The sequence below is a fragment of the Triplophysa dalaica genome, chromosome 8, assembly GCF_015846415.1.
Source record: "Triplophysa dalaica isolate WHDGS20190420 chromosome 8, ASM1584641v1, whole genome shotgun sequence".
NCBI lineage: Eukaryota > Metazoa > Chordata > Actinopteri > Cypriniformes > Nemacheilidae > Triplophysa > Triplophysa dalaica.
The window spans coordinates 10,719,443-10,732,398 of NC_079549.1; the positions used below are offsets into that span (position 1 = coordinate 10,719,443).

Below are 12,956 nucleotides of genomic sequence, written 5' to 3' on the forward strand. Positions count from 1 at the left end.
TACATTTTGCAGCTCATTCCATGTCCAAGAAGCATAAAAAGAAAATGCACATTTACCAGATTTCAACAATACGCTTGGGACTCTGAGACAATTAATGATGTATAAAGACCAGCCCAGGAGTCAGGGTGTAATGTAATAAATCGAAGGGCGTTTTACTGAAGAATGTTTTTCCTGTTTAATCAGTAGAAGTTAGCCAGTGGGCCAGTTCATAACATATGATATGACAGCAGAAGTCTCAGGTTAAGTGAACCAAGCAAGTCACATGTCAACATTTCTACAGTACTGTATAGTTCAAGTCTTCTTAATATGATCAGTTCAATTAGAAAACAATTTGAGATTCAAGTTCAGCTAAACAATTTATTAATTGTTAATGCTTGAACTGAGTTCTGATCATACAGAGAAGGGTCTACTGTGACCCATGTGACCTGGACAGCCATAGTCGGCTGGACAGACATGTTCGGTACTATTTTCCAGGGACATAAAGACATGTAGAGACTGTGGGGCTACCTTCTGTATGTTTGACATCAAAAGACACATGCTAGAACTTAAATTTATAAACATAAAGAAGTTATTCAATTTTTGTGGATCATCCTTAATCAGCACATTTAATCTCATGATTCAGAAGCCCGTCTCGGCTTCTATACCAATTTATTATTCAGGAAGAGTAATTTCTTAAAACTAAACAAATGAATGGTTTCAGACATGTTCCAGACAAAGCCGACTTAATGATGTCTCACAAAGGCCATAAGACTTTGGATACAAAAAAGGCAAAAGCATTCAAATGGGTTGAGAATGTGTAAAACATGATTGGGATAAAATCCCTCTAAATCAGGGGTCCTCAAACTTTTTTCTTCAAGGGCCACATAATTCTCCCTGTCTTTAATGGTGGGCCAGGTCGGTTTGTAACAGAAAATAACATGGGCCGGAGGTACTAGTGAAATTATTGTGGAGGTTTAAATATGATTTGAAATCTATTTATTATGCCTCCTAATGGTAGAATAGATTATTTTGTTATGCACAGTACAGATAAATGATTACTTTTCAAGAGATATAGCCTATTTAAAGGGCATTTTTATTACTATATAATGACATTTTTTCATATTGAGTGTTACTCAATATCAAAACATTTACTTATGCATATTAATTAACCTTTATCTTTCCCAACTGCTTGGCCATTTTGCCGTCTCTTTTGAAATTTTCCGCTGGTTCGCACGTCAGCTGTACGTTATGTTGCACATACCATTCTGTTGGCAGGTGAATTTAACAAATAATTAGGCCATAACTTAGGAAAATTTGAGTCTGAAAGACACTATAACTTAAGTGCATAGAAATAAAACAGAACACCATCATGAATTACACATTTCTGTGCACTACAATATCATTATGATCGTTTTCTAAAGTATGCCGTCATTGGTGTGAAGTGATGCTTTAATTTTGCTGGAGGTTAGGTGCTAACGTTAGTTAAAAGAGGGGGGGGACGCAGACAAAACTTTTTTACAGTGGATTGGAAAGGGTCTTGAATCGCTCCCGCGTCATTAAGCTGCATTTATAACAAAGAATGGCAAAGATGCAGATCTCATGTTAATGCTGCACCTTGTAACGTCACTCTGCTTATGGCGTTCACTCAAATGTGGTGCTGTGAGAACTGAAGAATGCGCTAAATTACGCAGCCTAACACAGTTATCAAAATAAGGGTTTTAAACGGGACTATAAGGCGATCTCGAATTCTTGTACAGATTACATTATTACTCACAATATTTTAGGGGGTCTGAGCTAGTTCTTTAGGGGGGCTTTAGCTCCCCTAAAAAGGGCCTAGCAATGCAACTTGATACAAGTGAAGTATATTTACAAGAAAATTGTTAATATGTCTCAGGTGTTCTTCAGAGGGCCGGTCCAAATCTGTTGGCGGCCCACATGATGTGTCTATCGCAATGGACCACACAATGAAGACATGACCTCTAACCTAATCTGAGAGAGCATCAGACATTATACGTGCATGTCTCACTAACTAGACAGGTTCTTCAAAGGTCTTCAAATAAGTTTAGCAGTCATTACATTACATTTTGATCGTAATATGATTCTTATCTACAAGTAATATAAAAGCAGAAATGGAATGTAAGAAAATACATGACAACGTAGTAGAATTGTTAAATATCTATTTAATATTTATTTTTTCTCATGCCTCAAACTAACAAACATAGATGAACGCACATGCTCACACCCACACACACAATGTTAACACACATTGCTAATAAACAGATGTATCATCTTCATCAGAGCTCTGATCAGTACTGCTGGAAAGATGGTCTTCCAGACAGCTTACGTATTCATCTTCCACAGTACTGCAAGTTGTCATGTTGTCTATCATTTGATAGCTCTTTTTTAGAGTGTCCCGGTGAGCTGTAAGCTGGTCTAGTCGTCTCTGCAACATACAGTGAAGCCCTTGAATCCCCTCTTCTGAAAGATTCCAAGGGTTTCCTAAAGCAATTTGAAAGTCAAGCGTTATGAGATTCAATAATGTATTAAAACACATTTAAAATAAATAACAATGTTACGCACGTACCACCAGCGTTGATTGTGTCAAGCAAACTGGTCATCTTGTCCTGCCGACTTTGCATAGAAAGCCAGTGTTGTTTTGCCTCTTGGACAAGAATGACCTGTTCCTCCTCCAGTCGCTGAATTAGCATGACCTTGTCAAAAACCTTCTTCTTTGTTAAGAGATTGACAGAGTCTAAATTGTGCAAAGAAAAAACATATCATAACAACCATTATACTTACATGTTAATAAATATCCTGTAGTGTACCATGTACCTTGCCTTGACACCTGCCATGGAAAAACATAATCCGTTTCGAGAACATCTTCAATGGACACAATCTTCAACAAAGGGTCAACAAGAGCATTATGCTGTTCAATTGCAGTAGCCAGCTTTTTTTTCTCCAAATTGATTTTTCTTCTTATCTTGTTTCTCCCTTTGTTTGTGGCTGAAACAATTTAATTTTTTAGGCATTTTATACAACATTACTATTTATATATACACAACTGATAAAACGTTTAAGAATAATTACTCATTCATATTTTTCCACATTTTACTAAACATAGTAAGCTCATCAAACCTTTTTTTAAACTTGATTATCTATTCATAAAAATTTTTACTTTATTTATATCATCTTCAGTGTAGTCACCTCTTGTATAGAATTTGCAGAAACATTCTCTTGGTATTTTATCAAGCAACTTAGGGTTTATTCCCTTAAATGCCTTTTAAACAATATTGTAATGAATACTTGAGTATTGTAAATAAAAAAAATATTAAAAAAATATTAACTCTTTTTATTACCAACTCAAGACATTTAAGCATAACCTTTTAAGCAATGATTCTGAAAATATAAAGCAAAACGTTTCACTCATCTATTGAAAAACCTTTAACCGGTAATGCAAGCAAAAACAGAATCAATTAATTTACATGCAAACACTCACCGGTGTGTCTGTAAAGATGATGACGTCGTTGTTTGATGCTGACAGCCATCTCCTCAATCGTGTTCATTAATGGTTCGACAGGAACATCGTTGTCCCCAGATGTTGCTGTTATTATATTCAAATGCAAACAAGAGTAATTAATAGTATTCTGAACAGCACACTGCAAGGTAATATAACAATATCATTTTGAAGCAACTACATACCAGTGTGGGCCCACTCCTGCACTTCTGTGACCCACTGCTTGATGACTTCATTATCCACGGCCAGTTCACTTTTCATGTCCTCAAGGCTTTCTTTCTCCTTTTTGAGATTCTGCTGAGTCTAAATACTCTAAACCAGTTAGCCAAGAATGCTTAATTTTTAATATTATCAGTCAATGTTTTGCACTCAACACACACATACATTACCTTCCTATGTCTTGTGCAAAGAGTTTTGCACATGTTTTGGACTTTGATTTTGTTCCACCCAATGCACTGCAGTGTGAGCATGTCTGTACGACCTTTAAATTTCAAGACAACAACAATGGTATGCACACACTGCTATAATAGAACAGTATTGTCATTTTTTGGAAACTACTTTTTGGGAAATACACACCGGCTTTAGACATGAACTTTGTGCTTATAGCAATCCTTGACAAAAAGCTATTTGCCTGCTCCACTTCCTCTCCCATGGTATAGGCAGCACCAGTTTGATAGCTACCACTCCATTTGATCTATTGGGGTAGAACTAGTTTAGGAAATGCAGTTTTTTTCTACAGATAAAAGAACAGTTGTAGTTTAAGTTAGAAGAGACAATACAACAATTTTATTTACCTCACATTTTATTCCATGTACTTTAGCATGCATGACTGAGAGGAATGGCTTTTGATGGAGAAGGTTCCTTAGTTCCGGGCAGACCCTGCACACTTTGATCAAGTAGGGCCAGTATTTACACATTATGTCAGCACAGAAAAATGTGACATTTTCAGTGCAAAGCTCCTTATGCAGATACAATGGATATGCATATATCTCTCCTCTGAACATATTCAGTGCTCTCAAAAGAACACCATGCCTGCAGACAGCCACCTCAATTCCCTCCTCATCTAATCTACTGCTGCTCTTTCTTGAAGACTCTTTAGCAGCTGCAAACTCTGCAGATCCACAGACACCTTTCCCAGGTGCCTGCATGAAACAAAGGACAAATAAAACAGGCACCGGAAATAAAATAACACAAATAAAAGAACGTGATGTTTTCATATAAGTACTTGCAGGCAAACTTACATGTGGTACTTTTTTGCGGATATCATCAACAAACGAGGAAACATCTTCATCCTTGCAGAGGAACACTCCATCAAAGTAGCCAGATTCCTTTGAACTAATGAAAGGATTAGACAGAACAGATATTTAACAATTTATTTTAAATGGATATTAATTTAAATTCCTAATTTCAGGGCAATCTTTAAGAATTGTTGCACTGATGATGGGGTATGCAAAATTGTTCTGCTACCTGGAAAACATGCTGCACCAAGGTTAAAATAGTGATTTGATAGTTTTGAAATGACACATGTACTCTACCATTTAAATATTTGGGGTCGACTTGACAAAAATGTTGTAAAGGAGTGATTCACCGGAAATATGTGTTTTTCTTTGTCTTTGGTGTGTTATAAATTGCCCATGCATATATTAGACATGTACAAGTGCAAAAATTCAAGTGTCAGAACAAAAGACGCACTCATTCTATCTAAAGCGAATGCTCACCCAGACCTGCCTGAAATGCCTTGTGTAACCACACACCCACAAATCTACATCAGGTGGTGGTCTCATTTGACTTAGACCGCCCAAATGTATACGCATGTAAGGTGGGCATACATGTCAGTACAATTGCTTTGGAACCTGATGTTCCAAATATGGCAAAGAGGAGATACAAACATGCACCTTGTGTGGAAAATACAGCGTTTTTGAACCTTAAATCAAACATACATATTTTATTACATCTAAAACAAACGATAATATTCGCTTAAGCCATGTCATACGACCCCTTTAAAACCCTTTTAAAGATAAACTGGTGAACTTTTCACCAGTATATATCAATAAATATATCAGTACAAATATCTCAATAAAATATTTGCTTAAAAAACGTAAACAAATAAATAAAGGACTTACTTTCCAGCCTTTTTGAAGCGGTGAAGTTTGCGGTTGCCATCGACTGCAACTGGTAGCATGAGAGGGGTGCAAGCAGTACACTTGAAATGTTGTGCGCCACAGATCTTGTCAACTTCATATCGACAGATAGACCACTCAAGAAAGCTCTTGTAAAAAGCATCCCCACACAGATTTCCACTCTATTTGAAAATAAGAATAAAATGTACATAACACTCAATCAAAGAATGGAGTATGCCATTCATCACAAGTTAAGTATGGTCAGACAAGTATCCCTACCCTGCCATAGTGTGCCGTCTTCATGTCAAGCATTCTAATGAATGCTAAACGAGACAATCCAGGGGCAGCCATTTTCAAATCCTCAAAGGACAGGAATACTTCAAAATCATAAAGTGTGCTGAAATTAATTGTGCCAGGCCAGTAGCCAGTATCCTGAACTTCTCTCAAACCCGGTACCCAATTTTCTTGGCATCTTTCACAGTAAAGCCGGGGTATTGAAAGATCATAGCGATCTAGAAAGTAATTTATTGTCAGCTCATGGAATTAAAGGAGCATTAAATATTAAAAAGATTCAACTTTAGTAAGTCTACATGACGGTCACAAACGTTCAGTAACATGTCCCATAAGTCATTATCTCTCCTTAATCCATTTCAAACGCAATTTATATAAACATGCTTAAATTCATTTTTAGATTATCCCACCTACTTAACAATGTCAATGTTACTCTTTTAACAAGAACATAACAAACAATTCTTAAACAATACAACTTGCTATATTTTTGATAATCTGTTTAAAGAACAACTCAAGTCTTTGAACAAATGTGTTATTACTAAAAATAGTGATAATCAATTATTCATTTTTAATAATCAATTGGACATTTACCTTTCATGTTGATAACAGTAATGGACCTTCCTTTTCCAACACTGTACTTTTTCTCTCCACACTGGCAGATGGAAACTGGTAGCGCCATTGGTAAAAGTCGAGCTAAAATAAGACAATACAAAAAATAAAATTATAATACGATTGCTGCATTTCAAAAGCATATGGCTTGTACATAAAAACTTTAAAGATTTCAAACAATTAAAATGTTAAAAGTTTACAGACAATCATGATGATGAAAGTATCGCCCATCAGGGTCCTGCTTCATCACTGTAGTGGGAGCTACTGCCATGTGGAATCACGCAATCATAGAGCTTCTGTTGTGAAACACATGTGTACTGTGCACAACAATGTCGCACTCCATACAAATGTACTGCATTGGTAAACATTCTCTGCACTTAAACACTGCCTCATTTGCCTTGCACTTTTGGCAAATATGGGGTATGATGTGCTCTGTCGCAAGCATGTTGCTTATTAAAGATGGTCTAGCCTCCTTCCATTTTTCAGATGAATATACGGCCCTCGTTCCCCAATCTAACGATGCTGAGGTGTTCTCCGAGTGAAAGTTATCACCAATGCTTGACAACATGTCTTGCAATTCATGCAGAAGGGTTTCTGTCAGATGCAAACATCACAATGAACATGATGATAAAAAAATGACAATCTACATAACTTTTGACTTCCAATAGGTGATAGAATGGACTAACTACTCATTTTAATAAAATATTAAAATTACTATTTACTTAAAAATTAGGTTGTCATTGTCATCATACTTTAAATTTAATTTTCTTATTTCAAAAGAACACCGAACAGAGGCAAAATGTTCATGGCTGACAGAGTGAGTAATCAAAACACTGAATAAATGTTATACATTATATAGCTTATCATAAGGAGTTTACCCAAACCTCCTATATGATCAGAGAACAAACAGTAGGTTTACACTTAATACTAATGAGATGATTTGAAACTAGCCATGATCTTGCTGACGAAATGCTTGCTGAACTGTTGGCTTTGTCTTTGATTTATTAGCCTCTAAATCTGATAGAAAAGCATATAAAAGTCAAATTTAAATGTCATTCAAAAACATTTATATTGTTATTATTCTAAATAAGTGTCAAGCAACATAATAAACTCTTGTTTATTATTAAATGCAACAATGTGCTTGGCAAATGCAAATATCATAAACTGTAAAAAATGGGCATGAATGGAGAACTACTCATTCTATAAAGTATTGAATATAAAAGAAAGCCACAGGGCTTTTACCACATACACACTGCTTTGCATTGTTAATTTAGATAATCTCTTACCTGTGGTAAAATCACATTGAACACAGTTTTAGTTTATTATTCAGTAAACCAGCTTACATGATGTCACTTTACTAACAGTCAAATACTACAGTTTATGCTTACATTCTCAAGAAATGAAAGACACATTAAAATAACATTTTCCGTTAGCTCAGTAGAACTTACCATGATGGGTGGATATAGATGGCTTGGGGATTTGTCTGGATTTATTCACAAATATGGGTTTATCTCTCTTTCTTGACCTTACTTTATAAGTGGACTTTCTTGAATTTTTCTTTGCCTGTGGAAATAAAGTAGAATTTTACAAAAGCCGTGCATGTCATCACCAGTTACACAGGTTTGGCAGATTAGAAATGACATTTTAATAATTTATATTAATCTTTTAAAATTCTGTCAATTCACTTAGATACATAACGTCTTATTAATATTTAAATAAAGTTATATTTGCATAATATCATATATTACTTTACCGAAACTGGATGGACCATATGGTCATTCTGGTTTAGTAAGCTCTCTGCTTTGATTTAGGACCTCGTCCAGTCGAACTTTGGGACCGTCATGGCTGAGGTTTTGAATAATCGTTTGACCTTGTTTCAGAAGTTCATCCAGCTCAGTTCTGCAGTAGTCTTGGCTGAGCTTTGCAGCATCAGTTTGCCCTTTTTTAAATCAGGCCATCCATTTGATTTATATCGTCAATACGATTGAGCGTTGCAGTAACTGCCTGGCCTTTTTTAAGCAGTTCATCTAATTGATCTTTATCACAAGAAGTCATAGTTATGATAACCAACGTTAATGCAAAGACAGTGTAAATGACCAGAGTATAGAGGCAGAGAAGGAAAACTAACAGAAATGTGTAATTTAAGTTCTTCTCCTCGGTTTTATGGCGGATGGCACCAACGTAAAGGTGCATTATCGCCACCTACTGTGTTGGAGTATGGTCCAGAGATTGGGGAAAATAACGTATAATCTAAATTACCACACTATATCAATCTAATAAACACCCAGGGTGCGGCCGATAAATTGTCCGGGGGCAACTGCGGACATTCGGTTAAAAAACTTATAGGTCTAACTTTACATATCAAGTTTCTCTTATAATTTTATGGCGACTTGCATATCACATTTATCCTTCCTGTAAAGGGAGAAAATATCCCGGATTTTAAATTTCAAGATTTATACGTTTCGCACACCAGACGCGCATCACGCCATGTTTCAAAATTGGAACACATCGGTTATATAATGGTACACACAACGAAGTTTTACTGAAGTTTGTTTTCCATTTTCGGCGTCTGGCGGAGGTTCTCCTTCTTACAGTTCTGATGCTCAAGAGGCGACGCGGCGTTGTGCGTCCGGTGTGGAACCCACAAAAATACTTTTAAATTTGACATGGCAGTGAAAGATCTGTCAAGTTAATTCTTTTAAATAAAGGCACCACAAAGTGTCAGTTTAAATACCGACGGATAGATAAGTAAATTAATTGATAACTGCCTGAAATTCGCGCTTAAATTGCAACGGGTGGAATGCGTAACTGTTGATACGCATTTCAAGTTACGGGAGCGTAAAATAATGTACGTTTTAAGCGCATACCTTGCGTCCAAATGGTACGCAATAGTAACATTGCATGCGTACAAATATTAACGAATTGTACAATTGCACTTCACGTATGAGTTTGTACGTTTTGATTATGAGACCAGGCTGCCGGGACCGATAAAGTACCGAGTTTCGGTACCCATCCCTATAGTCCAACACAGCAGAAATGCTATAAATAACGAAACATGTTTTTTTATTCATTATTATTTGCGAATTTCGTTTATTCTTGTTGTTCTTAATTTCCATATCATTTTTACTTAGTCGAGGCTATGTGGTAGCCCTATGCACACAGTTTACTCAGTCACACACAGCGGAGGGCTGTCGTGGAGGCTAAACGAAAAAAAAAGCAGTTTACCCATCTCTGACACGTGTTACCTTTTTGTCAATCCCCCTCTCCGATCGCGGATAAAGTTAGCTGTATCAGTTTGCTCTGTTCTCACAATGATGAGCCGACAAAGTTATTACGAAGCACGTTGTTTGATCTCGTCAGCGAAAGCTCCATTCATCACTATACCTTTTGACAATCGCTGGAACTCCCGGGTGGTTTCACGAACTTATAAAGATAACAACAAAACCTCTAAAGCAGCTTGTATACTCTCCCGTTCTCCGTCTGCTGCTTTTCTGTGACACACGTGAATACCCCGCACCCGCACTACTTTTCCCATCAATCAGTACGGCCAGGACTACAAACCCCATGCTTCTTAAAGGGACAATGCCCATTTTCCCGCAACAGTTACCAGTATGTAACAACCAAAATCATGCGTTTTCCCCGTTAATTTCATTTTATTTCGATGAATATACAGTTTGCACATTTAATATTAACAGAATAACTAAAAGGGATATTTTTGGGGGCAACGACATTGCCTGTGGTAGGAGGGGCATCAATGACCGCTAGGGGGGGCACGGCCCTCGAATTCCCTCCCCATTGCGCCGGCACTGTATGCAGAACAGGTATATGGGCCCGGGGAAAGGGTGCACGAATCGAAGTTTTGTTCATGGCCGAACAATAATGTAGAAATTAGTGTAGTAAGTACATATGACAAGTAGTGCTGACGCTTACGTTACATACGAATGCAAGATCGAATCCTCCTTTTACCGAACTACAGTTTCCACATCACATATCAGATCATACAGGCGTTATTTTCAATAAAACGAAGAAAATATTTGAAAAATGGCAAACATGTGTTTAATAATAAAGTGTACGGTGAGGTTAGGGGTAGGTCTTTACTGACCCAATTAGTTTAAATATTAAAATACACATACCTATTATTATTGTGTAATGTACAACGTTTACCTTGCTGTGTCGAAATGCAATTAAGTTTAATTGATATAAACTCGGAATGAGCTAACCAATGTCAGTCTGATTGAGGTGGTCAAACAAATGAAGGATTTCTGTCCAATCAAAATCACTCTCTGAGACAACCTACTCCCGAGTAATGTTAAAGATGAACCACCCACTGCCTGCCCATCACTATCAAACGAAAGAAGCCGTGATCAGGACAGAATCTGATGTTGAAAGAGCGAATCAGCGAAGTAAGTAATGTTTCATGTTTGACGAACGTTCACACGTCGCGTGCCAAACACTGGCTGCGTCGCCAGAGAACCAGCGAAGTAAGTGGCAAAACCTTTAATGTTTGACGACTGTTTGATCATAGAAACGTTCACAAACACTGGCTGCGTCGCTTTTGCACTAGTGATGGGTCGTTCGTGAACGAATCTTAAATGTGACTCGGGAAGAACGAGTCGTCTTGGGAAGTGATTCGCAACTCGCTCCGGACGTTTAACAAACGCAATCAGAGCCGTGAAGAGAATTGATTAGTTCATCTCTCGAGTCTTCGGGTTCGAGTCGTTCGTTCATCACGTGACAGCCCTGTACGCTAAACAAAAGCAATCAGAGCCGGAAAGAGAATTGATTAGTTCATATCCGGAGTCTTCGAGTTCGAGTGTAATGTAATGTGATGTGACAGCTTTGGACAGAGAAATTAGCTAATTTACAACTTTTCTAACAGTAGCCTAGCCCTAGTGTTTGTTTATTGATAGACAAAGACAGTGAAATGACTAATTAATCAAGATAATAGGTGAGCTAAATACCCAGGTAAACAAGTAATTAAGCTTTTATGTTTATTTTGTATTGGTTGTAATGTGATCAACGTTTGCAGAATTAGCAGATTTGTTAGGAAAGTGACATATGTAACATTTTAATTATACTTTGCTAAAATGAACGAAAGGAACGATATGACTCGAAAAAAGATTCGTTTATTTTGCTGAACGAGACTCAAAGGTCCGAGTCAATAAAATGATCCGAACTTCCCATCACTATTTTGCACACTTTCTGAGATGGCGGCATCTGGAGGTCGGAGAAATGGGCGTGCCGAAAGGTAGGGGAGTGTCGAAAGGTCGTTTTAATTGGTTGCGAACGGTCCCTAATCCACATCAGCTTAAACTCTTATGGCCTACATCTAAAACCACTTTTTCACTGTGGTGTTTTTGGAGCGATGATTTCAAATATGAATCCAAGAATCGTCTGTTTATTTATAAAGAATCTAGTGCCTGTTTTAAAATAGGCCTCGACCTGAATCTAATGTGTGAGTTCATGATCACCGGGCTGTTCAGCTTGATGGCCAAGACATACACCTAAAATTCAACACTGCCTCTAATATCTAATATCACTTAAGTGGTAATAGTTTTATTAGCCTAGTTAATAATACAGACTTGTCTGATAAAGCTTCATTACACACCTAACCATGCTGTTTTGGGGCCCGTTTCAATTAGGAAGTTCAACCAACACCGAGTTAAAATCTGAACTCTGAGTTGATTTACTCATAGAATCGCTTCTCTTGAGTTTTCAGTTTCAGACCAGCTGACTTGAGTTATGTTGTGTTCAGACCAAACGCGAATGGGGCGTCAAGCGCGAGTGATGTACATGTTCAGTCAATGCAAAGACGCGATAGACCTACCTAATTCGCGCCGCGTTAACCAATCAGGAGCTTGCTCTAGCAGTCAGGTGATTATGATGTTGCGAGGAGAGGCAGAAATCCCAAGCAAAAATGGAGGACAAAATCATCGTTGCTTTATGTGGATACCTGGAGCTGTACGATACATCTTACTTTTATCGAAACAGAAATAAAAAGGATTTTGCTTGGAAGAAAGTGAGTGAGGAGGTCGGACAATCTGGCAGTTTGTCAAAAGCGATCTTTACACAATTTAAGCAATATATATAAGGGACACGAGCCGCCTGGTAGAAGCCCCTCCCATGACGCGAATTCGCGTCTGCAATGAAGCGAATTTGACGCGCGAATGAAGCGAGTAAACTAAAATGTTCAAGCGTCCAACTACGCGCGTATAGCGCGATTCATTCGCGTTTGGTCTGAACACAACATTAGTTCAAATCCACTCTGAGTAAGTTCACCCTAGGTTATGGGCGTGCAGCATGGCGATGAAAAGCCATCATCAATTGAGTGAAGATAGCACGATTCACCATGGCAACGGCACGTGACAAAAAGCGCTCTGTTTATTTCTCGCCAATCGAATGGAAGGTACTGTTACAAGCGTACGGTGAATATGAGCACATAT

General features: G+C 37.6%; 1 protein-coding gene across 4 annotated transcripts; it reads right to left on the reverse strand.

Annotated features, from left to right (window-relative positions):
- Positions 1–2,139: 2,139 nt before the first annotated feature.
- Positions 2,140–10,678, reverse strand: LOC130428059 (uncharacterized). 4 transcript variants are annotated; one of them, XM_056755900.1, is made up of 15 exons: positions 8,267–8,292; positions 7,962–8,076; positions 6,718–7,107; positions 6,496–6,597; positions 5,893–5,990; positions 5,617–5,795; positions 4,735–4,828; positions 4,288–4,635; positions 4,070–4,187; positions 3,883–3,974; positions 3,679–3,796; positions 3,476–3,580; positions 2,812–2,982; positions 2,564–2,731; positions 2,140–2,478 (listed from the first exon to the last, which is right to left on the reverse strand). In XM_056755900.1, exons 3-15 carry the CDS (start codon positions 6,782–6,784, stop codon positions 2,249–2,251), a joined length of 1,890 nt encoding a protein of 629 aa, XP_056611878.1. In that variant the 5' UTR covers positions 6,785–7,107; positions 7,962–8,076; positions 8,267–8,292; the 3' UTR covers positions 2,140–2,248. The 4 variants fall into 4 exon arrangements, with proteins under 4 accessions (XP_056611878.1, XP_056611876.1, XP_056611877.1 ...); XM_056755898.1 differs by having other exon boundaries at positions 5,893–6,125; XM_056755899.1 differs by lacking the exon at positions 6,718–7,107 and having other exon boundaries at positions 8,267–10,678.
- Positions 10,679–12,956: the final 2,278 nt, after the last annotated feature.

What these genes read in the sequence shown, in the direction of transcription:
- LOC130428059 (XM_056755897.1), bottom strand. An exon ending in AAAGTTCATGTCTAAAGCCG is followed by an intron (nt 3,975 to 4,069) that starts GTGTGTATTTCC and finishes TGAAATTTAAAG; the next exon opens with GTCGTACAGACATGCTCACA. An exon ending in TGACACAATCAACGCTGGTG is followed by an intron (nt 2,479 to 2,563) that starts GTACGTGCGTAA and finishes AAATTGCTTTAG; the next exon opens with GAAACCCTTGGAATCTTTCA.